The sequence below is a fragment of the Artemia franciscana genome, chromosome 11, assembly GCF_032884065.1.
Source record: "Artemia franciscana chromosome 11, ASM3288406v1, whole genome shotgun sequence".
NCBI classification, from domain to species: domain Eukaryota; kingdom Metazoa; phylum Arthropoda; class Branchiopoda; order Anostraca; family Artemiidae; genus Artemia; species Artemia franciscana.
The window spans coordinates 14,975,387-15,002,726 of record NC_088873.1 but is presented as its reverse complement, the minus strand read 5'-3'; the positions used below and the strand labels follow the sequence as shown (position 1 = coordinate 15,002,726).

At 35.3% G+C, this 27,340-nt stretch overlaps 1 protein-coding gene and 1 non-coding gene across 4 annotated transcripts; one reads left to right on the top strand and one right to left on the bottom strand.

The window, feature by feature from the left end:
* Positions 1–1,515: 1,515 nt before the first annotated feature.
* LOC136032874 (glycine dehydrogenase (decarboxylating), mitochondrial-like) lies at positions 1,516–21,892 on the bottom strand. Of its 3 annotated transcripts, XM_065713292.1 has the most exons (5): positions 21,763–21,892; positions 16,446–16,639; positions 12,171–12,276; positions 7,031–7,176; positions 1,516–3,602 (listed from the first exon to the last, which is right to left on the bottom strand). In XM_065713292.1, the coding sequence occupies exons 3-5, from the start codon at positions 12,232–12,234 to the stop codon at positions 3,444–3,446; spliced, it is 369 nt and encodes a 122-aa protein (XP_065569364.1). In that variant the 5' UTR covers positions 12,235–12,276; positions 16,446–16,639; positions 21,763–21,892; the 3' UTR covers positions 1,516–3,443. The 3 variants fall into 3 exon arrangements, 2 of the variants coding, with proteins under 2 accessions (XP_065569364.1, XP_065569363.1); XM_065713291.1 differs by lacking the exon at positions 21,763–21,892 and having other exon boundaries at positions 16,446–16,748; XR_010618799.1 differs by lacking the exons at positions 12,171–12,276; positions 21,763–21,892 and having other exon boundaries at positions 16,446–16,751.
* Trnav-aac (transfer RNA valine (anticodon AAC)) lies at positions 8,074–8,146 on the top strand. The gene has a single exon. It is a non-coding gene; the product is annotated as a tRNA-Val (tRNA).
* Positions 21,893–27,340: the final 5,448 nt, after the last annotated feature.

Sequence of the window (27,340 nt, the reverse complement as noted above, 5' to 3'; positions counted from 1 at the left end):
TGTCAATGATGAAATGATTGCAAGAACCTCTTTTTCTATAATCGAACGAAATCGATGTTTCGGTTTCATTTCAGCTAGTGTAGAAAATCCTGTTGCGTAAAAAAAACTTTGTAGACGGCATCAATACCTCTAAGCTGTATTTGACAAAAGATTATATTTACTATTAATATCTAGGGCAAATTGAATTAGGGATAGATTCTGAAAATGTTGTTTAAAGAATTATCAGAGGCTAGTTTAATCAAGTTTTCTTTCTCATTACTTATTAATCCAAATTCGTCATCTTCTTCCCCCATAAATGGGTTCTGTATCCACGAATATTTTGTAAAATCAAGATCATCAGAATTATTCAAGAAATGAATTATCGAAGCATTCAGGTGTTGAAAAAATGGATTTGTGCTTGCTTCTTTGGTAACTTGGGCGCATAAATTTAGAATTGGAAACACATAAAACTTTTTTTTACGAATTTACCTCCCATAGCTCCATTTTTTACTAATCTTTTCACATTATCTTTTTGAATCAATAGATGCATTTTTGGCCCTTGCATCGATTTATTCAATAACTAAATTTAGTTTGATAACTAAATTTTCATTTCTAAAAATACTTTTGTCCTAATGTTGATTTTCTTCTATGTAAATTGTAATTCCTACTCTGAGTTTAAGTATCCTCTGTGGCACGAGACAACCGGCGCTCTTCATAATAGAATAAAAGAGAGGTGTTAGGAATCCCATATGGTCAGACAGCTGTGCAAATACTCGAACTTATAATGGCATCTCTTTATATAGATTTTAGCTGTCATTACTTTCTTATAAATGTCTCACAATCACAATTTCCGATACAAAAACTAATCTGCGGATCAGGCAGTGAACATCAGGTATTTTCATTTTAATTAAGTGCTAGAAGGCCAATTTTTTGTCCTGATATTGACATTGCACCATCAGTATAAAGCCAAATGCAATTTTTCCCACAGTAAGCCTTTCTAATTTAAAATTTTAATGGATATGGCTTTGACCGGAATGAGTTTGCAAAAAGATATATCTTCAGCTGTACTATTCTTTCAGATGTCCAATTAAGTATGCTGTTTTAGTTACATCAGTTCCTTCTTCACGCTTTAAGACGAATTCTGTAGTCCCTATCTGAGAAACCAATTGACCGGAAAGATCATCCCTAACAATCATCTAATTGATCGTCCCTACACGAAGTACAGCAAAATCTATAAGCTATGGCTGGGTTTACCTAGGGATGGTAAACCTACTTTCTGTTCAGCCTGAGCATCTAAATCCTCTTAATCACGAAAGAGTTTAGATGTTTTGTGCGACTGCGTCGTTTTTATTTCATTGGAGTTTGCCAATCCTCGCTAATGTTGGCGCCTCCCTGGTGAGGCTCGCCTCCCAGTTTCGAAAATGCTGATTTAGCCAATGTGTGCGATTTGGTTAATAGCAAAAAAGCTAAAACAAATTACAAGTGACACCTTCAACTTGTGATGATTCCTATACTGTAAAGTCCAAGTAAATACACTTATACGACAATTAAAATATTTATTAGTAGCACCGGTTTAATTTTGAATAAAATAGATGACACGAGCATAACAGTCATATAATTAAAGTAAAATACAAATTTGGACATAATTTAAAATCAATAGGCAATAAAACGTAAACTTGATCCAATTAGTAAATGTTGTGCATCTTATCTGAAATACTTTGTTCCTCTCGCCATATTGATCACCAATCTTGCACCACGTGTTGCGCAACAACCCAAGGAGAAATATCCCAACGACAGTTTTGTTTTTTTGTTTGTTTATTTTCAAGCAATTTTGTCGCGTTTTAATGTATCTGTTTATTTGAACACTCCTGTATTTTTAGCGTCCCTGTTAGCCAACTGTCTTGGGCCAAACAGAAAGTAGGCTGTCCTCGGTCGGGGTGGGAGGATGTAAGGAAAAATTTAAGGGAAACGGGAACTTCTTTGGAGGTGTAAAGAGATTGGCTTTGAACAGATTGAGGTGTAGGAGAGCATGTGTAGCTGTATTGACCTCAGACGGCTTGGCGCTGCAGAAAGTTGTTAGTAGTAGTAGTAGCCTATTATGAGGCCCTTGAAATGCAACACAAACCTTATACAGTAAAACACATTTGTTTGAACCAGGCTCAACCCTCGTATTTAATAATGTGTAACTTTTCTTGCTATAGGTACAATGTCTGTATCTCGGATACGGTAAATATGCAAAAATGGTAGTACCAGCCGTCTCAACAATGCTAAAAATAGGCAGGATAATTTTTTGGATGTCTTTCAAATGTTGCTTATTAGTAAAATTTTGTTGTACATAATTTACTCTCTTAATAGTCTGTTCTGGAAAAATCAGGTTGGAACTCTAAAACAAAATAACTGAACATGCATAACAGAAAGCTAAAAATTCCAAATTATAGTTAAATTTAGAGTGCATATAGAATACAAAAAGTTATAAATGACCAAAGAAGGTACTACATCGAGAAAAAGAAAAACAACCATTTCAGTAGTTTGAAATGACAAAAATATTGTGTCAAAGTAGAAGGTATTTTCTTCTGACGATTTTTTTTTTTTTGAATTGCATTTTCAAATTTCACTTTATTGAGAATACCTGCTACTGGGCTTTCAATTATCACTGAAAAAATGCTTATAAAACGATTTACAAGTTTTGTTCGAACCAGGAGTAAGTTGTCTTCGCCTCTTCACTATTTAAATAAAATCTTAATAAAAAAAATAGATAATGTTACTTTGACAAATCTCAAATAACATACCATTTTCACTAAATAAAACATATAAAATTTAAGAAAGCATCAACTGGGTAAACCAGTTACCAAAAATACACCTACTAAAATAATACATTTATTAATAATAGACATTATTGATCGTTATGCACAACATAGGGATGAACTATAAAGCGATACGTCTGATGCTCGAGGGACAGATTAAGAAAAAATGTTGTCTACATGGCGGTTAAAACAAGTCTACCACTTCCTAAGATTGTACTGACATATTTGGATATCTGTTCTGATAAAATAAAATTTACCATAATACTTAAAGATCGTGTTAAGTAAACTTGCCATTATTATTTAATATATTCAGGGCTAAATTATTAAGTTTAGAAACCCGTGACGTTAATTCGACAAAATAAGGAATATCTTCTAAAGACAATGAGTAATAAGATTATTATTTGTCAATTTCTTGGAATTTTTTTTCAAACATTAGGTATTTTTATAATTAAATATTGGGATATTGTTAAATTCTCAGTTGCAGCCCTGGTTTAAAATGCCCATACGGGTCAAAACCTTTATATAAAAATTTTCTATATTTTGGAGTTAGATCAATAATGAATATCGTTCACACAGCTATTTCTAAAACAGTGGACAATGTAGCAATTTTTATCTATTAAAAGATAGAAAGTTGCCATTAACCTATTTACACTTTTTCATCTACACTACAGTTGCTCTTGATTTGTCTTGGTGACTACCAACATCTAGCGATGGGTAAGAATCCATTGGGGCACAGGTGCATACAAGGTTTTTATCACCATAGACATCATCTATTCTGCTGACGGATGGCCAAAATTTAGTTTCTGGTCGGACGAAGGGCTAAAATAGATAAAACTCATTAGACATGTATCCTACAGTAATATACAAGATGATCTTTCTAATGCCGTACTATTCACAAGAGTCAATCAAAGAGGAAAAATAATATTAGGCCAATAATAGCAATACTGTTATCAATGATAACAACTCAAAAATAAAAATTTGTCCAGCAAAACTTTTTACTTTATTTGAAAGGCTCAAATAACAGACCAATGGACATTTTTGTGGCACACAGACGCTGGACTCAGTCTCGGATTGAGTCGAAAACTTTCCTCACAAGAGTCGGTACGTTATGGTCTTCCGACTATTTGCATAATTTTCACATTGCGCGCAGATATTTTCCCGAAAAAGCTTCATTAATGCTAAAAAACGAAAAAAAACATTACATTTTGTAAATGCTTGGTCACAAGCAAAATGATAAAAGGCTGACGGGGGGGGGGGTATCCATATTTGTTTCCCGAATTTTTAAAACCCGTCAACAATTTTTTATCCCAACGTTCCCTTTTTGCAGAAAAAATTTACTACACTTTGTTTGTAACTGCGAAACAAACAAATTAGCTCACGTAAACATATTTGTTAATAAAAATACTTGTCCTGCCAGTTTAGTTGAGCGTGGAAACGCGCTTAGAAAAGTCTGCTGCAACTTCGGTTTCATTCAGTTTAGACACATAAGACTTGGTCCCTTTTTTCGGTTTGATTTTTGTCAAGATATCCTGCAAGGTTGTTAGGAAAACCTTAAAGGGCTTAGAGACTTTTCGCTTAAAAAAAAGAAGAAAAAAACAAGTAGGATTTATTGAGGGTCTCAAGTTGAAAACAGCGTTAAAATCCTGCTTTAATGAACTTTGTTGCGCGTGTCTTATACAATTGTCCATAGATTATATATTCCTCTGTCTACATTTTTTTTCAAATTTGCTCCCACCCCTATCGGAAATGCGTATGCTTAAAAGCGTATGCGTATACGTGTGAAGAATTCCAGCCTATGCTTATGCAGGCAGTTAGGCAGAAGTTTCCATCATAAGGGCTTGATGTTTCAGGGGAGGAAAAAAGAACAAAAATATTTTAATGATAGGAAAAGCCTAAGAAATTACAAGAAAACAATGGAAATATCGATACCGGTGGAGGGGATAAGGGCCTGAAAGCACCTATCCTGTGTACGTGCTAGTTAACGTGATGCCGTCGTGCACTTCGTTATTTAAGTGGTCCAGTATAAAACCCCAATCATTTACTTTTTGTGGCTATCCTAATGTTGCCTTTTTAAGTTCAACGCGTTGGACTTAATTACGGGTTTCAAGGAAGTATTTGTCTCCAGATTTTTTTTGCCTCTCCCTCCCCTCCCCATATTTTTTGAAAATAACTTTTTTATTAACATTTTCATTGAAAAATTGTTTGTTATTTTTTGGGAATTTTCCTTGAGAAAAATGACAAAATTAGCACACACACCCCTGGCCCCCGCTATATCTTGGAAAATATATTGCAGCATTTGGGTGGAACAAATCAGTTTTTTTAACGAGTGTTGGCACCGACTGATGCAAGTGGAGGGATAGTGAACGATGGCTCTCAGAGAAAAGGATGGACTTTCTCGACTTACGCATTAATTGAAGACTCCTATCATGTAGGGTTTGGACTTTAAGGAGAGCAAGAGAATTCTCGTGTGGTATACTTTTGGCTCAGTATAATCTTGAGAGCTTGTTTCCGAATCATCTCCAGGTCTTCGTTCAGATATTCCGTATCATGCACTGGCGGGATCATGCTAGATCCCAGAATCATGTTATAAGACAGAGTCCCGTCGAAGCTGGTGAGCCGTATGAAAACCCACTATGAAAACATCCGAAGCAACATTCACGTGTTTGGGGAGCTTACAGAGCTCTTTGAAACTGCCTATGGCGTGTGACAAGTTTGCCCAGCTTTACCGATCCTCTTAAACTGCATAATTAACCTCTATATTAAGAACTCATGAAATCAAAAGACGGATCCGTACGATGAGGAGATAGGGGACACCGAATACGCAGACGATAGTACACTTCTCGTTGAAGACAGGGCAGAATGTGGTCCAGCGTAATCTGAGTGTCGAATTTGGCTGAAGAGCCAGTGCATCTTCTCAAGCACAATTAAGTACTTGTGGGCCCACACAGGACATGCATGCTCGAGAATCAAGATTATATACATGATTTAAACCGTATTCAACTGGGATTGGAAGAAATCAAATCGTCATAAACTTATGTGAAGAATTTTGAATTTCCTGGTGAAAAAAACATTTGTAAATATTTACTTATAGTGCTTAAACTAAACTGTTAAATAAACCAAAACCAATAAAATTAGATGCATTCAAAAAGATATTTTGCAATACTTCAACTAAAGAAAAAAAATTTATTTTTCGTAATTAATTATTAGAAAATAATAAAAATTTTGCAGTGTTATTAGTTTGTACAATTTGTTAGTACCCTTAGCATCTAACCATAGCCAATCACACGATGTTGTACCTGAAGTCAACATTTCTTCGGAGTGCTTTTACAATCAGAATCCAGTTGCTTTACAATCATCACCAGAGAGTTTTATCTCATCCTGTTTTATCTCATGGGTGAGAGATCGAGTTGAGACTTCAAGGAATGTTTTAAAGATGCGGTAAGGAGACTTAAAGTCTTGAGGAGAAGGAAGTAAAATATTTTGTTCTCTGGTCCTCACAAAGGAGTATACACCATGGCTTTTTTCTTTTTGTCCCTTTCTTCCGACAAGCTCTTTGGCTAGCTATATAGGAAATTTAAAAAATATCAGATTTGAAAATATGGATATTGAAGCGCCTCTCCCAGAAAATCTTCTTATCCTTCCTAAGGGGCAGACCTGTGTGCAGACAGATGATAAAAACTGAAATAAATTATGTAATTGGCTTTTAAGTAAATAATATTAATGACAATAAATGATATGACAATGATTAAAATAAAGGATATGATATAATAAAATGGTAATTGAGTTTTAAGTAGGAAAGGAATTCGAAAGGTTTCACCCTGGACTTTCTTAGACTTGAATGATCAATGTATTCCTGGACCACTAGCTACATATAATGTATCTAACAAAAGCTATGGAACATGTACTTTGTCTAATATTGTTTTCACGTTGGCATTCCCGTAACATAAGCTACTTAATGTAAGTATGTAAAACGGTCTATGATTAGTAATCAAGAAATAATCCACCAATCGCAACCAAGTTAAGAATCTCGCGGGCCCTACGTAAAACAGAGTGACAGGCCTATTTGGCCTTCATAGCGCTACATTCATATTAAAAGAAAAAAAAAACAGTAAGTGGCTGGACAAGACCGATTAAAACAATGGCTTAAGTTGAACACCCACAGCATAAGGTGTGTACAGACATCACTCAGCATTTATCATAGAGCCAGTGCATGATAATCTCAGCAAGAGAGAGTAGGCTATACTTACAGCTGGGAAAGCAGCCAGTTCTCTAGAGTAGGATTTATCCCAGGAAGATAACATTACAGCTGCAGCACTATGAGGGGCCATTTTCAATGGATACACTTTAGGGTCCATTCTGCCCTCTTTTATCTCTCTAATCTTCCCTCGAATTCCTATAAACAGATCAGAATAATGTAAAATCTAATAATCATCATAGTTTAATCACAGTCAACGAGTGAAAAGGAGGAGGCTGTTACAAGACAGGTAATCAGTGGGTAGGAGGGTATTGGAATGTAATAGAAACTAATTCAATGCTCCCGGGAATAACGTAGAAGACAAGCGGGAAGACCCATAAGCCCTACCTAACTATGAACCGAAAAAATCCCCTTAGCTGCCGGGTGTTGTCGGACAACATACAGGGTCGTATACAGTTATACGGGGGTTGTCGTATACAGTTATACGAAATATACTATAAGCCAAACGACGACAAAATCGCTTTTTTTAATCACATTTACTCAAAAGGCATGAAATCTTAGATAGTTTTTCAAATATCGAGTAGGGTCACATGCCTCTTCCAAATGCAACCCGCTGGAGTTGGTAGCCCCCTGGAATAGGTACCCCCCCCCCTATTTTTTCTAATCAGTAGAGTTGTGAAAATAAAACACTTGGAAGGACGAACAAAATACAGCAGATCAACACAAATACCAACATTCTTCAAAAATGATGCAAAAGATATATAGAATTAAGCAAGGCAAAGGGTTTTCCTTCACTAGGCATATACCTTAATTACAATAATCCCTATTAATCTTGGGGATAATCAACAGTGTCATATTTTCATATATGCTTTTTTTGGATTTTGTCGGGAGTTGTCCTCCCACGCCATATAAGCGTCTTTGCTTCCGGTTTTTCCCCCTCCCTAAATATCCCTCTGAAACGAATATCTTTAGTACAAGAGTTATTTGTTGTAAACCAAGCTATGCTAAGATTTTAAAAAAAGACAAAAAATTGTAAGATTAATTTCGGAAAATTTCATTTGTTCTTGTATAAATTCAATAAATCAATTTTCTCAAGTTTCCATGGTGTAGCGGTTATCACGTCTGCCTAACACGCAGAAGGTCCCCAGTTCGATCCTGGGTGAAAATTAAATAAAAAAAACAAATTTTTTTAACTGAAAGTAAGGAGCGACATTAAAACTTAAAACGAACAGAAATTACTTTGTATATGAAAGAGGCTGCTTCCTCATCAACGCCCCACTCTTTACGCTAAAGCTTGACTCTGTCTCTCAATTCTTCTTTTTAAAACAGTAAAAAACTTTAGCGTAAAGAGCGGGGCGTTGATGAGGAAGCAGCCTCTTTCATATACAAAGTAATTTCTGTTCGTTTTAAGTTTTAATGTCGCTCCTTACTTTCAGTTAAAAAAACTTGTTTTTTTTATTTAATTTCTGAACGTTTTTGAATCAATGCATGTTTTGATTTTGGCTCTCCGCAGAGGAATAATTAAAAGAAAATTTGCATTTTTTTTTTGGCTAAATGGCTTTCTCATAATTTTGATCGAATGATTTTGAGAAAAAAAGAGCAGGGGAGGAAGCCTAGTTGCCTTCCGATTTTTTGGTTTTTTAAAAAGGCAACTAGAACTTTTAATTTTTTACGAATATTTTTATTACTAAAAGATTTACGTAACTTATAAATAAGCTTACGTAAACAACTTTTGTATTCTCATATTTTTATTACACATATGAGGGGTTCGCCTCCTTGTCAGATCCTCGCTCTTTACACTAAAGCTTAAATTTTGTCCCAATTCATTAAGAATGACCCCAGGATCACAAAAGCCGTAGAATAAATAGTTGAAATTACTAAAAATACTTTAACGTAAAGAGCGAAGTATTAGGAGAAGGTGAGCCCCTCAAATGGGTAATAATTTCTGTTTGTTTTAAGTTTTAATGCTGTTCCTTACTTCCAGCTGAAAGAACTTTTTCATATTTATTTTTTCATTGTGTTTTTAAATAATGCTAGTAAATCCTGCGCTTCTTTCATGGAGATTTTCTTCCCCCATGACAAATTATCGATGGAAAGTTCCCCCAGCATATCCCCCTCTTCTCAACCCCTCCCCCAACAAAAAAATCCTCCTGAAAACGCCTGTACACTTCCCAATAACCATTACTATATGTAAGCATTGGTCAAAGTTTGTTACTTGTTGCCCCTCCAATGGGGACTGTGGGGGAGTAATTCGTCCCAAAAGACATAGTTATAAGGTTTTTCGACTACACTGAATAAAATGGCTATCTCAGAATTTTGATCCGTTGACTTTGGTAAAATAATTAGCGTGGGAGGGGGCCTAGGTGCCCTCCAATTTATTTGGTCACTTAAAAAGGGCACTAGAACTTTTCATTTCCGCTAGAATGAGCCCTCTTGCAACAGTCCAGGACAACTGGGTCGATACGATCACCCCTGGGAAAAAAAACAAAAAAACAAATAAACACGCATCCGTGATCTGGCTTCTGGCAAAAAATTCAAAATTCCCCATTTTTGTAGATAGGAGCTTAAAACATCTACAGTAGGGTTCTCTGATTCGCTGAATCTGATGGTGTGATTTTTGTTAAGATTCTATGACTTCTAGGGGGAGTTTCCCCCTATTTTCTAAAATAACGCAAATTTTCTCAGGCTCGTAACTTTTGATGGGTATAACTAAACTTGATGAAACTTATATATTTAAAATCAGCATTAAAATGCGATTCTTTTGATGTAAGTATTGGTATCAAAATTCCATTTTTTAGAGTTTTGGTTACTATTGAGCCGGGTCGCTCCTTACTACAGTTCGTTACCACGAAGTGTTTGACAATTCTTTCTTCTCCGATGCTAACAAAAGCAATGCTTTAGTCGCATCGTTAAAAAAAATAAATAAAAGATTCGGAAAACATCGCTGCTAATTTGTTTCAAATGGTCTTCTTGTTTTCGTAAACCTTCAAAAGTTTAGTAGTGCCAGACTCTCCAAATTGTCCTTTTATATTTTTCACCTTCCGCAGTAAGGAAATCTTCAATAAAACTATAATCTGCAAAAGTAACTTGAAGTGCTCTAACAGACGAAAACTGATCAAAGGATGTTCTTACGTGAGAAGACGAAGACTTCTTCACCGGCACACGGCAAGGCACGTGTTGTGCTTCACGCCATACGTGAGAAAGTTTTTCTGAACTTACGTAATAATTTCCTCTTATAGCACTTTTTCTGATAAAATCGTGAGTCTCATTGTTGACAAATGAAAACCCTGATCTTTGAAATTATCATTAACGTCAAATGAAGCTCAAACGAGAACAGGAAACATCAAAACCTGCTTAAATAAAAAGAAAACGGCTAATAGCCCGAAAAAGACAACGAAGCAGTGGATAATTACCTTATGGCCATCGTTCTTTCTGTAGATGTTTTTCTCTAGGGTGTTTTTTCACAGTTGAAAAGTTTGGAAGGACGGGGAGATAAATCTGCGAACCAAGATTAGAATATTGGAAGCTACAGTGATGACACTTTTCAAGTATGGTTCTAAAGCGTGAGCATTCCAAAAAACCGAGAAGAATTTGATAGATGTTTTCCAAAGAAATTTCCTGCGGATTGTTTTGGGTACCCGACTGACTGACAGTATATCAAACAGTAAGCTGTACGGAAAATGGGGTTCAATCCTACTTTCTGGAGCTATAATGAAAGAAAGGTTGAGATGGCTAGGACGATAATGAAATAAATCTGCGGATGAAGAATGACAGATTGCCAAAGATTGTCCTTATCGACCAACCATCTAGGGCCAAACGAAAAGCAGGTCGACTCCGAATGGGATGAGAGAATGTCGTAAGTAAAGATTTGAGGGAAAATAGGAACTTCCTAGGAGGCTGTGAAAAAGGAGGACTTGAATAGATTTGTGTGGAGGAGGAGTGTGCGTAGATGTGTTGGCCTCAGGCGGCTTGGTGCTGCGGTGAGTTGTCAGTAGTAGTAGTAGTATCCCCCGCCCCCAAAAATCAGGTGACTGTATTCACATATGTCAATGAGCGCATTAACTTCTATGACGAAAGTAAAACAGTTCAAAATAGGAATGATACCTTTTTATTGACAGTGAAATATAAAATTATTTAACTGGATATTTCGAACACATATACAGTGTTCATCATCATCAGTTTTACTGCTGATGATGAACACTCTATATGTGTTCGAAATATCCAGTTAAATAATTTTATATTTCACTGTCAATAAAAAGGTATCATCCCTTTTTTGAACTGTTTTACTTTCGTCATGGAAAGGCAGTGTGGTCTTCGAAGTTATTAACTTCTATCTTAGAAAGAAATATTTTGTTATGCTATTCGTGTAAATTTAAAGCTGAAAAACCTAAAATGTTCTTCTGCCATCAATAATTATATTGTGTCTTTTCCCATAAAGCCAGTCACAGCATGATAGCTAGCATGCCAAACTTGGCCCAATGGCCGTCTGTTCTTCAACCCCTGGTCTTCAATGAGTCACATTGGCATGAGTCGTCAACACAATACGACATACACGATTTCTCAAGATACACTATTACCAAACACAGAAAGTAAGGGATGGTCAATGGCCTAATCCTTGTAGTCAGGAAAGTTGGTGGTGACTATTTTTGCAAATGGCCATGCAGTTGGCTCCTAAGACTTTCAGTTTCTAGCCCCTTGTGGAACAAAGGGCAATCAAAGAACATCTGTCTTACTCAAACATTACAGAGAAGAACTACTTTTGTGAAATAATAGTCAAAGCTATCTTCTTCTGGTGAGACTGAATTCTATTACTACTACCACAAAGTCATTTCAGCATTAGGTCACTCAAGGTAAAGATGCAGGCGAATGTTATTCCTACATCCCTCCCCTTTTTGAGGTCTGAACCGAACATCCGAAAATAAATCTGAGACTTTAAAAGGAAATTGGAGTCAGAATTGTTTACAAGACCGCAAAACCACAGCAAACACTTACTAAATTAGCATCTAGGAGCAGCTCCAGCAGTTTCGTTCTGGGCAGTCCCAATTCAAAAATTTGTACTTTTCAGAAATTATTACAAGTTCACAACAATATTCACACACGTTTCCAAAAATATTTTGGTAGGCTTAAGCCTACTTGGCCAACTCACTAGAGCCACCTCTATAAGCCTTATAATAAAAGTGTGTATTACTCACTTAGCAAAGCTTCACAGTATCTGTCCATTTCCGCCTTATCCTCAGACTCGGTAGGTTCGACCATTAAACATCAAGCAACGGGCCAAGACATGGTCGGGGCCCGTACCTACATCAAAAGAATCGCATTTTAATGCTGATTTTAAATATATAAGTTTCATCAAGTTTACTCTTACCCATCAAAAGTTACGAGCCTGAGAAAATTTGCGTTATTTTAGAAAGTAGGGGGAAACGCCCCCTAGAAGTCATAGAATCTTAACAAAAATCACACCATCAGATTCAGCGTATCAGAGAACCCTACTGTAGAAGTTTCAAGCTCCTATCTACAAAAATGTGGAATTTTGTATTTTTTGCCAGAAGGCAGATCACGGATGTGTGTTTATTTGTTTTTTGTTTTTTTTTCCTCAGGGGTGATTGTATCGACCCAGTTGTCCTAGACTGTTGCAAGAGGGCTCATTCTAACGGAAATGAAAAGTTCTAGTGCCCTTTTTAAGTGACAAAAAAAATTGGAGGGCACCTAGGCCCCCTCCCACGCTAATTATTTTACCAAAGTCAACGGATCAAAATTCTGAGATAGCCATTTTATTCAACGTGGTCAAAAAACCTTATAAATATGTCTTTGGGGACGACTTAGTCCCCCACAGTCCCCATGGTAGGGGCAACAAGTTACAAACTTTGACCAATGCTTACATATAGTAATGGTTATTGGGAAGTGTACAGGTGTTTTCAGGAGGATTTTTTGGTTGGGGGAGGGGTTGAAAAGAGGGGGATATGCTGGGGGAACTTTCCATCGATAATTTGTCATGGGGGAAGAAAATCTCCATGAAGGGAGCGCAGGATTTACTAGCATTATTTAAAAACACAATGAAAAAATAAATATGAAAAAGTTCTTTCAGCTGAAAGTAAGGAACAGCATTAAAACTTAAAACAAACAGAAATTACTTCGTATACGAAAGAGGCTGCTTCCTCATCAACGCCCCGCTCTTTACGCTAAAGTTTTTTACTGTTTTAAAAAGAAGAATTGAGAGACAGAGTAAAACTTTAGCGTAAAGAGCGGGGCGTTGATGAGGAAGCAGCCTCTTTCATATACGAAGTAATTTCAGTTCGTTTTAAGTTTTAATGTCGCTCCTTACTTTCAGTTAAAAAAACTTGTTTTTTTTATTTAATAATAAATAAGTACCAGGAGTATAGAGTGCCACTCAGTGAAGTAAATCTTATACATAAAAACGGTGTCCGACTTATTCCTTCGGCGGAAATGCAATCTCTCCATACCTTGATTCATACACGAGAAAACATGGTCAGAACGTCTAATAATTGTAATGATGTGATTGATATTCATTCACACTGGTCCAACTGTTAACCTTCACTTGAATTTTTTTTCAGTTGTTCGGTCTCTACTTTCAGTTTGTAGATGATTCAATAAAAATATATTAAGGGCGCTGGGAGGGGGAAACGAATTTTCCCAAGTTCGTTACCAGTCTAGATCGTTTTTGCACATCAGAAAATATCAGTACGTCAATTTTCATAAAAAAGTATAAAGCCGATTTCAAGAAAATATGTATTACGTACACAATCATTCCTCGTTCAAAGATAAGAGATAGTTATTGCATGCAAAACGTGTGTTTTTTTTTCTTGGTTTATCGATAGAGTGCTCGGAAGCCCTAGGAATACTGAACACGGCTTAGTGGATCAAAGATGATAAATAGAGCTGGTTTTACTTTAAAATAAGGTTAATCATATTCCCCACAGCCAGGGCCGTCACGTAGGGGGGGAGAGGAGGACCCCCCCCCCCAAAGTTTTTGGTCACTCGGTAAAAAAACGAAGTTTGCAAACCAAGATTAGAATATTGGAGGGTACAGTAAAGACAGTTGTCAAATATGGCTCTGAAGCATTGGCGCTACAAAAAGCAGATGAAGATTTACTAGATGTTTTCCATAGAAATTGCCTACAGATGGTTCCGGGTACCGGGCTGAATGATCGTATTTCAAACAGTAGGCTGTACAAAAGGTGTGGTTCAATCCCGCTTTCTATGGCCATAATGAAAGAAAGGTTGAGATGGTTAGGGTACGTTCTGCGGATTAAAGATGACAAACTGCCGAAGATTGTCCTTTTCGGCCAACCGTCTAGGGCTAAACGGAAAGCAGGTCATATTCGTCTGGGGTGGGAAGATGTCATAAAGAAAGATTTAAAGGAAATGGAACTTCTTGGGAGGGAGTAAAGACAAAGGCTTTGAATAGATTGGGATGAACGAGGAGCGTGCGTAGCTGTGTTGGCCTCAGGCGGCTTCTTGCTGCGGTGAGTTGTTAGTAGTAGTAGCAGTAGTAGTAGTAGTAGTAGCGTAGTAATAGTATATATATATATATATATATATATATATATATATATATATATATATATATATATATATATATATATATATATATATATATATATATATATATATATATATATATATATATATATATATATATATATATATATGCATTAATTATTAGTTTATTAGTTATATGTAATAATTAAATTATATTTTAATTTATATACATATTAATATATATATATATATATATATATATATATATATATATATATATATATAATGTCGACATATATATATATATATATATATATATATATATATATATATATATATATATATATATATATATATATATATATATATATATATATATATATATATATATATATATATATATATATATATATATATATATATATATATATATATATATGTATATATATACTAGCTGTTGGGGTGGTGCGAAGCGCCACCTCAACACCTAGTTGGTGGAGGCGCTTTGTGCCCTCCAAGCCACCCCCCCGGGCGTGCAAGTCGTTACGCGCCATATTAGTTACGCACCATTGTAGTTGTGTCCCTGTGTCCCACCTGTGAATATAGATATATATATATATATATATATATATATATATAACTACGTAAAACTTGCGAATGTACAACATTCTTGGCTGTCCCATTGTCTGTGCATATAAATAGATTGTCACGTTTACCGACTCTTGAACATGCAACATATAATTGTCAATGGGAAAAACAATCTGTATTCAGATCTATACCTCATTATTCTAATGATTGTCCTTGAGCTTTGTTGATGGTGATTGCTAATTGAACATTTCCTGTGTCCCTCTCGTCATTTATATATCCCCCTGTGCCCCTCGGCGTCCCTGTTGTTGTTGTTTCCCTGTGTCCCGGTCGTCATTTGTGTCCCGGTGTCCCAGTCTGTAATTTCTCTTCGAGTTTCGTGGTCGGTCATTTATATTCCCTGTGTCCCGGTGTCCCGGTCGTCATTTTGTCCCGGTCGTCATTTGTGTTCCGGTGTCCCGGTCTGTAATTTCTCTTTGAGTGTCCTGGTCGTTATTTATATTCCCTGTGTCCCGGTTGTCATTTTTGACCCGGTGCTTTGTTGATGGTGATTGCTAATCGAATATTCCTTGTGTCCCGGTCGCTTTCTCTTTGAGTGTCCCGGTCGTCATTTATATTCCCTATGTTCCAGTGTCCCGGTCGATATTTGTGTCCCGATGTCCCGGTGTGTAATTTCGTCAATCAAAAAACATGACGTCAGTCGACACACAAACATGACGTCACTCGACACACAGACAACTTATTTTCATATATATAGATGTCCCGGTCGTCATTTGTGTCTCGATGTCCCGGTCTGTAATTTCGTCAATCAACAAACATGACGTCAGTCGACACACAAACATGACGTCAGTCGACACACGCACACACACAGACAACTTATATATATATATATATATATATATATATATATATATATATATATATATATATATATATATATATATATATATATATATAATGTCGACATTCACCGGTGAATGTCCAAAATTCGTTTTTATCTGCTTGGATTCAGTTGGCTTTGCAAATCATCTTTTTTAGTTTTATACAAGCTTTGATGATAAAAATTAAAGCGAGACTAGGTTGGGTTATACTAAATTAGGTTATAAATCTCAAAATCAGTTAAAAGCCCAATCAAACTCAACCTAATCTAACCTATCACAATCAAACCTAAAACTGAAAATTTGACTGTCAACGCTGACCAAAATCCAAAGAGAGAAAAAAAATATTTCGGACATTCACCAGTGAATGTCTACATTCGCCAATTTCAGACTTTCTCGGTAACATATATTCTAGCAGGAAGAGGGGAATAGTCCCTTAAAACAAACCCCGGCTGCACACTTGACTACATTACAGAGTAAAAAAAGAAAATATTGAATAGTAACCTTTTAGCTACATCGGCTGCTTCGATTCCGGCGGTTTTCTTAAAGTCTCGAACATCAAGAATAAATTCATGAGCAACTAATCCACTAAAACCTGTGTAAAGAATTTTTTACTCTTGGCTCAATACCTTGGCCATGTAATTTGCATTTAGAATAGCCACTTGAGTTGCACGCGTCAAACTCTGACCACCCATCATCTGAAAAAATAAACACAACGCTTAAAAAGTTTAACGTCTGTAATGATACTCTGTTTCTTATATCTGAATCCGTGATTCCCAACGTATGGCAATATTTTGATTGGTCATGGGCAGGACGCGCACTCTTTGGCTAACCATACTTTACAGCTTTAATTAAAAAAAAATTCATCTGATATACATAACATTCATATGCTTTTAAAGACCAAAAAATGTATGATTGTATTGCAATGACGTAATACACTATATAACAGACAATATTTTTCAGTGGCTTAAGATATACCTAGAAAATTCAAAAAAAAAAGAACCAAGTTCATGGCCTTTTAAGTTTCCTCTTTCTTCAGGTGAATACACATAGGATTTCGAATATCAAAATTTCAATATCACAAGGGGGAGGAGGCATTAGAATTTTAGGAGGGACATGGCCTATATATGGGCATGGACATGGACATGGCCTAGGTGGGACATGGCCAAAAATCAGTTGGGAACCACTGATCTAAATTGATGGAATTAGAAACTTACGCAGGGACTAATTTTAGAAGAGCAAGAAGACAGAAAAGAAGGCAAATTAATTGAAAATTCTAAGAAATTCTGCAGAGAACAATAAGTTTTTTGATATTTTAAAAGACATTGACCTGAAGCCCTTTCTCCCTGTGAGCATATCTGTACTGAATGATTTAATAATGCCACTTAGCAAAGAATTCTGTCTGACAAAATTTAAGCTTGAATTAGGTATATCTTATGTATGTACTGGTTTAAAAATATATATATATATATATATATATATATATATATATATATATATATATATATATATATATATATATATATATATATATATATATATATACATATTTAGTTGCTATTTTTTTTAAGCCTGTACCCAAAAAAGGTTTTTTTGAGCTACTTCTTAGAGAAAGTTCCTGGAAAAGAGGATTTCATTTTCAACTAGACATACATTGCTAGAATTCAAACAGTCATCTCTAGGTTATTTTTGCTTCCTATAGTCTACCCTTTTTTATTAGAGTTTAGCATAACACAACTGTATTCTAGTATTGACTGAGTGGACGTTTCTAACAACAGGAGAGAGCACGAATGTTTCCAAAGAAATGGCTTTTTTCAAAGAATTTGCCTGACAAGTTTTACTCTAGAGGATTCCTATGAATGGTTTCTGACTGTTTTTTTTTTCTGTCATAACAACTAACGGACTGCTGTTTAATTTTAGCAATCAAGTTTAGTAGCTAAATTAACTCAAGTTGATTTTCATCTTTGTCTTAAAGTTTACATACCTATCTAGGTTATTGGCATGTGATTTTTCTGCATTCCTATGGTGTTAATGAATCAATGTAAAAGCACCAATTTGCTACCATTCGACAGGTGATATACAGCTTTGCCTATTACCCAGCCGTCATTCTTGAAATTTAATTTTGATTTTTATACATTGAAAAAACGCTAAAAATTGATTGGAAATCATTAAAAGGAAAATTTTCCTAAGAAACGACTTAGATAAGATCTGATAAAATCTTATAAGATTTAATATTGATATACAATCTGGATCACTGCAACAAATTATCTAGATTTTCGGTATATCCTTAAACTAGAAAGAGAAGAATAAGTATCCGGGTAATTGGGTAAACTAATCCTGTAGTTCTGGGAACGCAAGGATAGACCTTTAAATGGTCACAACAGGCATTTGTAGAGTCTATGGAATAGAACTGAAATTGATTGGAGCGTTTCGAATAAAATTTATTTGGATAAATGCCTAAACTAGAAAGTGGAGAATAGATATCCAAATAAGTAGGGCAAATAGTCCTCTATCTCTGGGAACGTAGGGGCTGGCTTTATAATAGTCGCAGTAGACATTTCCACCATTTAGACTGTATCAAATAAGAAAGGATCAATCAAACTAGAAAGAGTAGAGTAAGTTTCTGGATAAGTTTGACAGCTAATCCACTAGCTCTGGGAAGACAAGGCTCAGGGGCAGTAATTAGGCGGCAGAGGGGGTATTTTCCTCTCCCTAGATCACCCCCTCCCTAGATTTTGAAAAAAAAAATTCAGAAGTATTTTCATTGAAAAATTTGAGAAACAACGAACTTGCACATTACCTCAAATTTGAACAATATATTTGCCCCCCACCTATATTTTTGTGAATTGCCACCGATGGCAGGACTATGCTCTGAAATGGTTAAAATAGGGCCTTATAGACTGTATCAGACAAAATAGGCAACTAGTGTATCAGATAAAATAGGAAACTAGAGAATCGGGCGTTTTGTTGTTGTTGCTAAATAGGAATCCAAAACTATTAGTGCCCAGAACCATTACTATCCATTTGAATTATAACAGTACAAACACCTACATTAACAGTACTATAAGCAGTAAAGAGCTACAGAGCAAAACTAAAGCAACATAAATAGACGTGCGAAATTGATAGGAAACCCCACATAATGATTCTCTTTCGGAAACAATTGAGTATCCTATCTTTAAAGATTCCGATGGTCCTTGTGAACACGTATGCAATAAAATACAAAATTGAATTGGATTAAAATAAAACAAAACCAATAAAGCAAATTACGCCATGCTTAAACTCAGTAAAGATGCAGGGACAAAAGCGCACTTTATGGTCCCATTTTGGAATTCAAAAGTTGGGAAGCATGAAGAGGCTGTTATTATAATCCCCATGGTCAAACATCCTTAATCCGGAGTTTTGTAATTCTCCTTCTTGTATACTTCCTCTCCACCCCTCCCCCTTATTAAGTGAATACTAATGAAACGCACTCAGGAAAAAAGCCACCTAATGAATAAATACCATTTATCTATTCTAATTTTGATGAAAATGATTAAATTTGTTATGTGTAATTCTTAATGATAGCAATAATGACAAAAAAGGAAAATTCGAGTGACTGAAAGTAAAACAAGGCAAAACGCAGAAATTTTAGGAAACGTCTCTGCTAAACCATCATCATTGTGAAATCACATAAATACAATAAAGAGGCTTAAAAACTAACCATGATAACAATAAAACAAATTATCCAATAATAAAAACCAGAGAATAAATCGGAATTTTATTTTATTTTTTGACTAATGAATGGCTTTGTCTTTGTGATTTTGTTGTTTTTGACATTGCTTAGCCAGTTGTTTAGTTGTTGTGCTATTTTTATGATTTTATTCTATTTATATGGTTTTGTGACTCCGAAATGGGAATTCGGTCTTTCCGGGTTTTTGATAGTCATTCTGAAATTGAATATCTTATCTTATCACAAAACGTAAAACTAATAACGACAAGAAACCTCTTGCATGATAAGTATAATGGCTACAAAACAAAAGTGAAAGTAATACAAATTGAAAAAAAAATATTAAATAGCCAATCTCTTACACGAGAAGCGAAGATGAAATAAAATCGAAAAAGAATGATGAGTGTACAAACGCTATTGAAAAAAATTAACAGCAAACTTCTTCCATGAGAAGCGAAAACAGAAGTGAATAAAAGAGGAAGAGTATACAGTCCAACGCTCGATTGAAAACGAATCCTATCAATGACGTAATAGGATCAAGATGTCCCGTTTATCATGACCGAAAGAGAATCTGCACATAGCTTGTCAAAAGAAAAAAAATCACATAACTTACATCAAGCATGTAAAAAAAGGGGGAGGGGGGAGGGGTAAGAGCCTAAATTTTCCAATTGTTTTTGTACTTCTTACGTCGTCAGCTTACATTTTGTGTAACTATATGTACATTTCACTGTGATAAATTATAAGGGCTGTAAATTTTTTTTACTACCTCTCCTCCCTGAACACAAAATCTAGAATACGTGCCTGGGTCACATCAATCAATCAAAAAAGCGGAAGATTAGCAGCACCAAAGGTAACTGATGCGGTTCGGTTTCAGTCAAAACTTTGACTGCATTTCTTATAAATTTCAAATGGAGTCATCGTTTTGCTTCCCATGTGGTTACATTTTCTTTTTATTAAAATTATTTAGTTCTTTTTTTCGCTATTGATTATAACTTTTGGATTTTTATCTTCTGTCTCTTATTGCTACATATTTAGCTTATTTGTTATCAAGATTAGTTTTTACTTTTTTAAATATATTTTTCGCTCTGATGACGGCTTGGCAGAGGTTTCCGATTAAACATCTTGTCTCGTTTATTTCACTGGAAAACAGGTTTCTCGTTGTTTCTTTGTCAATTCTTGGTTTTATTGTGTTTCAAACGTGGACTTAGAACTTAGTTATGCTTAAAATTTGACTTGTGTAAAACCATATCAGTTTTTGGGCCTTTTGGTTATGATTATATGAATATAATGAGTAAGCACCTATGTGTATTCATTAAAAAAAAAGAAATTATTAGCAGTTTAGTAAAATCTACTAGAACTATTTTCTCAAGTATATCACGCAGATATTGCCAAGTATCTATTTCACCTTCCCCCAGTGGACTCGAAATACAAAATTGACCAAACATTACAAGATCACGGAACCATATGTAGCAGTTGAGAAGCAAATTTGAAATCATGATTCAAAGATTCATAACTACCAGTGGCACAATACTTCTACAATAACCGGGTGATTTGTTTTATTAGTTGTATTGTTTATATTTATGTAATGTTTGGTTTATTTGTTGACTCCTTTGATTTGGTTTGTTTTGTGATTTTTCTTCAGTTTTTTCTTTTTGTTGTTATATTTACTCCGTTATTATTTTTGTTAATTAAACAGGTAATAAATAAATTCAATAAATTCATTCATTGTGGATAATTTTAACTTAGTATATTAATCTAAAGAGCTGGGGTTGATCCAAATCTTTAAAAACCGATTCCAGTCTCCTGAAAGTTATTTAACTTACCAAGACTAGACGCTCAATTCCAGAGCCGGCGTCAAGTAACAACGATGGCAAACACGTGTTTGTATTGTAAAATTTGATTACAAATAATTTCAAAAGTCAATTTTTTTATCAAAAATAAAATCAAGCCTATTAATAACCCAGAACACGTTGTCATTGCTTTTTACCAATTTAATACTTGAAGCAATATTAGATTGAAGATAATATATTTCCCTCGTAATTTTGATTCCATTTTGCCATCCTGTTACAAGTAATAAATGCTTTAGATAAGCTAACTGCATTGTAAAAACTTTACCTTGATATAGGCCCAGGAAATTGGAAGAATGGAGGCGGATCCACACTGAGCTGAGCTGACAACTCCAAAAGTTCTACTCTCAGTTGGCAAGGGGGTGACTATGGGGTGACCAAGCAAAAATGGGGCTAGATGTGACTTTCTGAAATAGCAAAAGCAATGATCATTAAATAGAGGACCTAGTGTTGACGTTAACTGATACCCATTTTTATTATTATACACACTGGCGTAGGTGACATGGTATGCTGGAGCAGAACATAGCCACGCGAAATTAGTTCTGTTTATAGGGATTAATAGATATTTTCCTTCGTTGGATAACTTTTTATCCTAGGAGGACCCAAAAGAATATAGGCAACTTATAAGCGTGGAAACTGGCGGGAGTGCCGATGGAAAAAGAAAAAACCAACGCCATCTAGCATTTGGCGTTTCTTGGCATTTTTGCAAGCTTCACAATTGTATTTTTTCAGACACCTGAGGATCAAGCACTTATAACTAAAATAGTTTTGCCAATTACGCTAGTTTTACCTTATTAGAACAAGAAAGGCTAAAGACTAGACGGTGTCGGTGTTTTTTTTTTGTTTTTTGTTTTTTTTGTCGACACTAGCATCAGTTCTACTCTTGTAAATTATCTTTCTAAGTTACTAAGTTACCTGTCTTTGGCAGGACTTATAGAGCCAAATTCTCTAGTTAGCCATAAATAATTTGGTGTTTGTAGTGTGAAAATTAATACACCGCCAAGTATCCTTGGTTTTAAGGTTTTTGTCCCCTGTGCAAGCTTTTGGTATGGTATTTTCTGGCAGTTCTATTTAATTCTTCATAGTACGGCAACGATCTTGCTAACATTCAATAGAGTTGAAATATAGCTTTGTCCATCTATGAAACTTTATTTTAAGAATATTCTTTGTTTCTTAATACTAAAAAATTACGTTTTAAAATTGCTTGAAAATGTTTCAAAAGGGGAAATTTTCCTGTCCTTTAAACAATTTTGAATCGTTCTCTAAGACAAATTTTGAGTAATATAATAATTCTTTGAATGAATTCACAATTTTATCTTTTAGTGTAAGGTACAGGTGTGGGTTGGAAACAAAACTATATATCTCATAGGTAAAACAAACCTTAAGTTTGCAAGACCAAATAACACGGCTTTGGGTTGATGTTGAGATCTTCAAAATTTTTCTATTTGTATATTTACAGAACCATGAACGAATATTCTTTGTGACAGAGAAAAGGTTTAGCTCACTTTAAAACTGAACTGTCGAAAGCCTTTCGCCATTATGTTAACAACAATAGGGTCGGTTTGTTTGCAAAATATTTTATTTCTTGGGCAGGTCACCCAAATATTGAAATAACTAGCAGCAGAGCCTGTTGGGCGAGAGGTACATAAAAGAAGAAAACGGTGTGTATAATTTCCTCTGAAAAACGTGAAACAATCGACTCCAACCATATAATACCTAATGAGAAATATTGACTTCAGGTACCCGTTGGAAAACGTAAATTATCAATATCAAATACATGGTACGAGTTCGTATTCTAAAGCCAATATTTTGATAAATAGTCTATTGTAAATAGATTGCCAAATTTGTCAATATACTGCTTCCCTCTTCCTCGACCGTGAATTAACCTGAGAGAGAACCTCCAACAGGTTGAACCCTAACCCACCGTGAATTAGCATGAGAGGGTTGACTCTAGTTCAGCATTGTCGAGTGATAGCCATGAGAGGAAAATTTTCAAGTAAGTCAACCCGTAGTCAACCTGCGTGTGTTCCCCAGCGAGAACCTCCAACAGGTACGACTCTAGTTCGGCATTTGTGAAGGGACACACATGCACGGAAAGGTGTAGCATAAATGGGAGACAGTAACAACGGCAATCAAAGGGATAAAATTAACCCTTGACTGGGCTGCCCACTTAATTCAACAATCTGTCTTGGATTTTTTCTACAATTGGCCATGACTTTGACTTTTCCCACAACTATTCCCTCTTATTTAAATTCAAAAATCAACAGAAGTCAATCCCTCTTTTTAAAGGAGGAGACCCAACAGTAATTGATAACTATCGACCAATTAGCTTACTTCTAATTTTTTCGAAAATATATTAAAAGCTAGCTCCAAAAAGACTGTATGAATACTTCGAAGCTAATAAAAGTCTTTCTGATAAACAATATGGATTTCGGAAAAACAGATTCACTGAACTCGTAATTACGGATCTTATAATCAATATAAAAGAAGCGCAAGATGACGGTTTATACTCCCTGGCGATTTTTCTAGATTTAACAAAAGCTTTTGATTGCGTTGATTTTGACATCCTTCTTGAAACATTAGAAGGATATGGGATAAAGTCGACGTTTCTTGAATGGATTCGGTCATATTTAACAAATAGACGTTGTAAAATACTTGATAATGGTATCTTATCAGATTCATTCGATGTAACTTGTGGGGTGCCCCTGGGATCAGTTCTTGGACCATTACTTTGTTTTTATTTATGTGAATGAACTTTCGGCTGATATCCCCTTTGCATATATAATAAATTTTGGGGACGATACAGTACTATTTCTAAAACATAAAAACCGTGAGCAACTAATTACAAATGCTGAAGTTTGCCTCCAGGCAGCAACTGAATTCTTTGAAGAACGGTTGCTTTCCCCTAATACAAAAAAGACGAAGTATATCATATTTAAACATGGAAATGACCCAGTTTACGACAGCAAGATAAATACGGTAGACCATGAGGAAATTGAGCGAGTAGACCACATTAAATATTTAGGTATAATAATTGATGAAAAGCTGAATTGGGCAATCCACATTAAATTTCTTTGTATGAAGCTGTCAAGAGCCGTTGGTGTTCTCCATAGACTGAAATTTGTTTTTACCCATAAAATATTACTGATCCTATATTTCAGTCTATTCCACACATATCTTTTATATGGAACAAGCATTTGGGCTTCAAATAATAAGTCAGAATGGAAGCAAGTTCAAATTCTTCAGAATAAAGCTATACGTGCAGTTTGCAAGCTTGAGCCTTGTCAGAGTGTGAAGGCGTTTTTAATAAAACTTAAGATATTAAATGTAGCTCGACTTCGAGAAAAAAGATTGCCAAAACTTTATATAAAGTAAGCACAAAAACCGCACCTGAGTCGTTTATGTCGGTTTTTCGAAGGAATGATGAAATTCACCAACATGATACTAGACTGCATCGCAACTAGTTACAGAAACGAGACGGCTCACGTCATCTGATTCTTCAATCAAATTTATCGGGCCGAAAATATGGAATTATTTCCCAAATACTTTGAGAAATGCTGATAACCTACCAGTGTTCAAAAATAAGATTAAAAGCTTCTTATTGTAAAATATTGAATTAGATCCTAACTTATTCTACCGATAATTCTCTATATTTGTTTTATTAATTTTTGTTTGTTTTCTTTTCTTTTCCCTTCTTCTTCTTTTCTTTCCTTGCCTTATATTTATTTTCTTGATGAATAAATGAATGCTGTCACCCGTTACGGGTAGTGCTCTCTTAGGGTGTAGTTAGTTTACAGTGTGTGTTTTGTTTTTTTGTTAATAAATAAATTGAACTGGAATTGAACTGAAGACGATGGGTCCAGTGAAGATGTTAAAAGTAGAATAGCCAAAGACCAAGGTTTATTTTCAAAGTTGACAAAAAAGTCTGAATGAATAGAGAGATGAGTCTGCGATCCAATTTTAGAATATCAGAAGCTCCAGTTTATTATTAGTATATTACTAATAATATACTAATAATAAACTACTATAAAATGTACTATAAATGTACTCTCCAGTAAAATGTACTATCCAGCATATTAGAAGCACCACTGTCACTCCTAAAGATGGAGACAGGTTTGCTAGATGTTTTCCACAGAAGTTGCCTAGGGATTGTTTTGAGAACCTAACTGACTGACTGTATTTTAAACTGTAGGTTGTATGAAAAGTGTGGTTCAATCCCACTTACAGGGCTATAAATAAGAGAAAGGTTTTGATCGCTAGGAGACGTTCTGCGGACGAAGGATGAAAGATTGCCAAGACTGTTCTTTTCGGCCAACCGTCAAGGGCCAAACAGAAATCAGGTCACCCTCGGCTGGGGTGGGAGGATCTCGTAAGGAAAGATTTAAGGGAAATGGGAATTTTCTGGGGGGTGTAAAGAGGAAGGCTGTGAATAGATTGGGATGGAAGAGAAGCGCGCGTAGCAATGTTGGCCCCAGGCAACTTGGTGCTGCGGTGATTCGTCAGAAGTAGTAGTTATAATAGCTTGCTTCTATTCAAACTTTTGCAACTACAAACTCCCAGCGCATGGCTATTCCACGTAATCTAAGTTTTAAGATTATGTTTACCTACTACCTTTCCCAACTGCAAAAAACTCCCTATTCCGTGGGTTTTGTACTGCATCCACCATTATGTCTGATAATATTACCTAAATTATTTGAAGCTGTCCGGTGTCCATTCAGCCAATTGGTTCGGGACCCAACATCACCCCTTTATCATCATTTCTTCCTAGTTAAAGCAGCTTACATTTCTTAACGTTAAAGGCTTACAACCGACACCAAGATACAAACTATGGAACACAAAGGTTATACATCGTTATTTTAAGTGAAAAAATTCATAGGTTTTAGCAATTTTTTACGGGTCGTCACTATAGAACAGTTTGATCTCCTTTCCTGTCTTAGGGAGGAGAGACTCATCCAACTGTGAATCATCGTTCCGTACATTACCAACAAGTGGCACCTAAAATCACTTTTATTCTTCAAAACTTCCAACTCCAAGCTCAAAAGAAACGTGCCCGAGCTTCACTATGATACGGCTAAAACAATAAATAATGAGCTATCTTATTTTGGTGGACAGCGAGTCCCAAAAAATTGAAGACTGTTATCATACACCCATCTACACAGTAAGAAGTTCTGACAGCATTTCTTACGAGGAAATTCTCACAATTTTACCCACATTTTTGTAGACCCCTCTACTGATCATTTAGAGAAGCCTGTCAGATTTATCTGTGTGCGCGTTGCCACCAAATAAAAAGTGTTACGAAGAAAAAAAATAGCTTACCTAAGCTGAAGGACTAAGGCCAACTGAGAGGTAAGACGATTGGGAACATGCGCCCAAGCACTACTAGTAATTTTTGAAAGCATGGTGACCTGAAACATAAAGTCAATTACCTTATGACTTCCTCAGAAGCATATCTTTTCAAACATTTCATGTATAGATTTAATTAGTAACATAAATAAAACGAACTCTAAATTGATGTAGTCAGTGCAAGAATTTTGTAGCGTTTTAAGGGTTGCTTTCAGACAATCTAATATATTTTCTGAAATAATTAGAAAAGGTTTTTATTCGATCTTGTGGATTCAATTCGAACAATGAGTTGTTCTATAAATAATTGAGACATATATAAATCGTTTATTAGCCAATGCAAACAAGTCTATATAAAACAAATGGAGGAAATTCAAAAACAATTTACTAGTGAAAACAAATGTCCACAATTTGCTGGTGTTTCCTTATGAGCTTGAGTGCAGTGAGTGTTTAAGTGAGTGCGGTGAGAGTGAACTTGAGTTCATCAGGGTATTTAACAATGGACT

Bases quoted from the DNA above. Each gene is read 5' to 3' on its own strand.
- LOC136032874 (XM_065713292.1), bottom strand. From the start codon at position 12,234: ATGGTCGAACCTACCGAGTCTGAGGATAAGGCGGAAATGGACAGATAC. The intron at 7,177-12,170 runs GTGAGTAATACA...ATCTGTTTATAG, and splicing joins ATACTGTGAAGCTTTGCTAA to GAATTCGAGGGAAGATTAGA. The intron at 3,603-7,030 runs GTAAGTATAGCC...TATCTATTTTAG, and splicing joins AACTGGCTGCTTTCCCAGCT to CCCTTCGTCCGACCAGAAAC.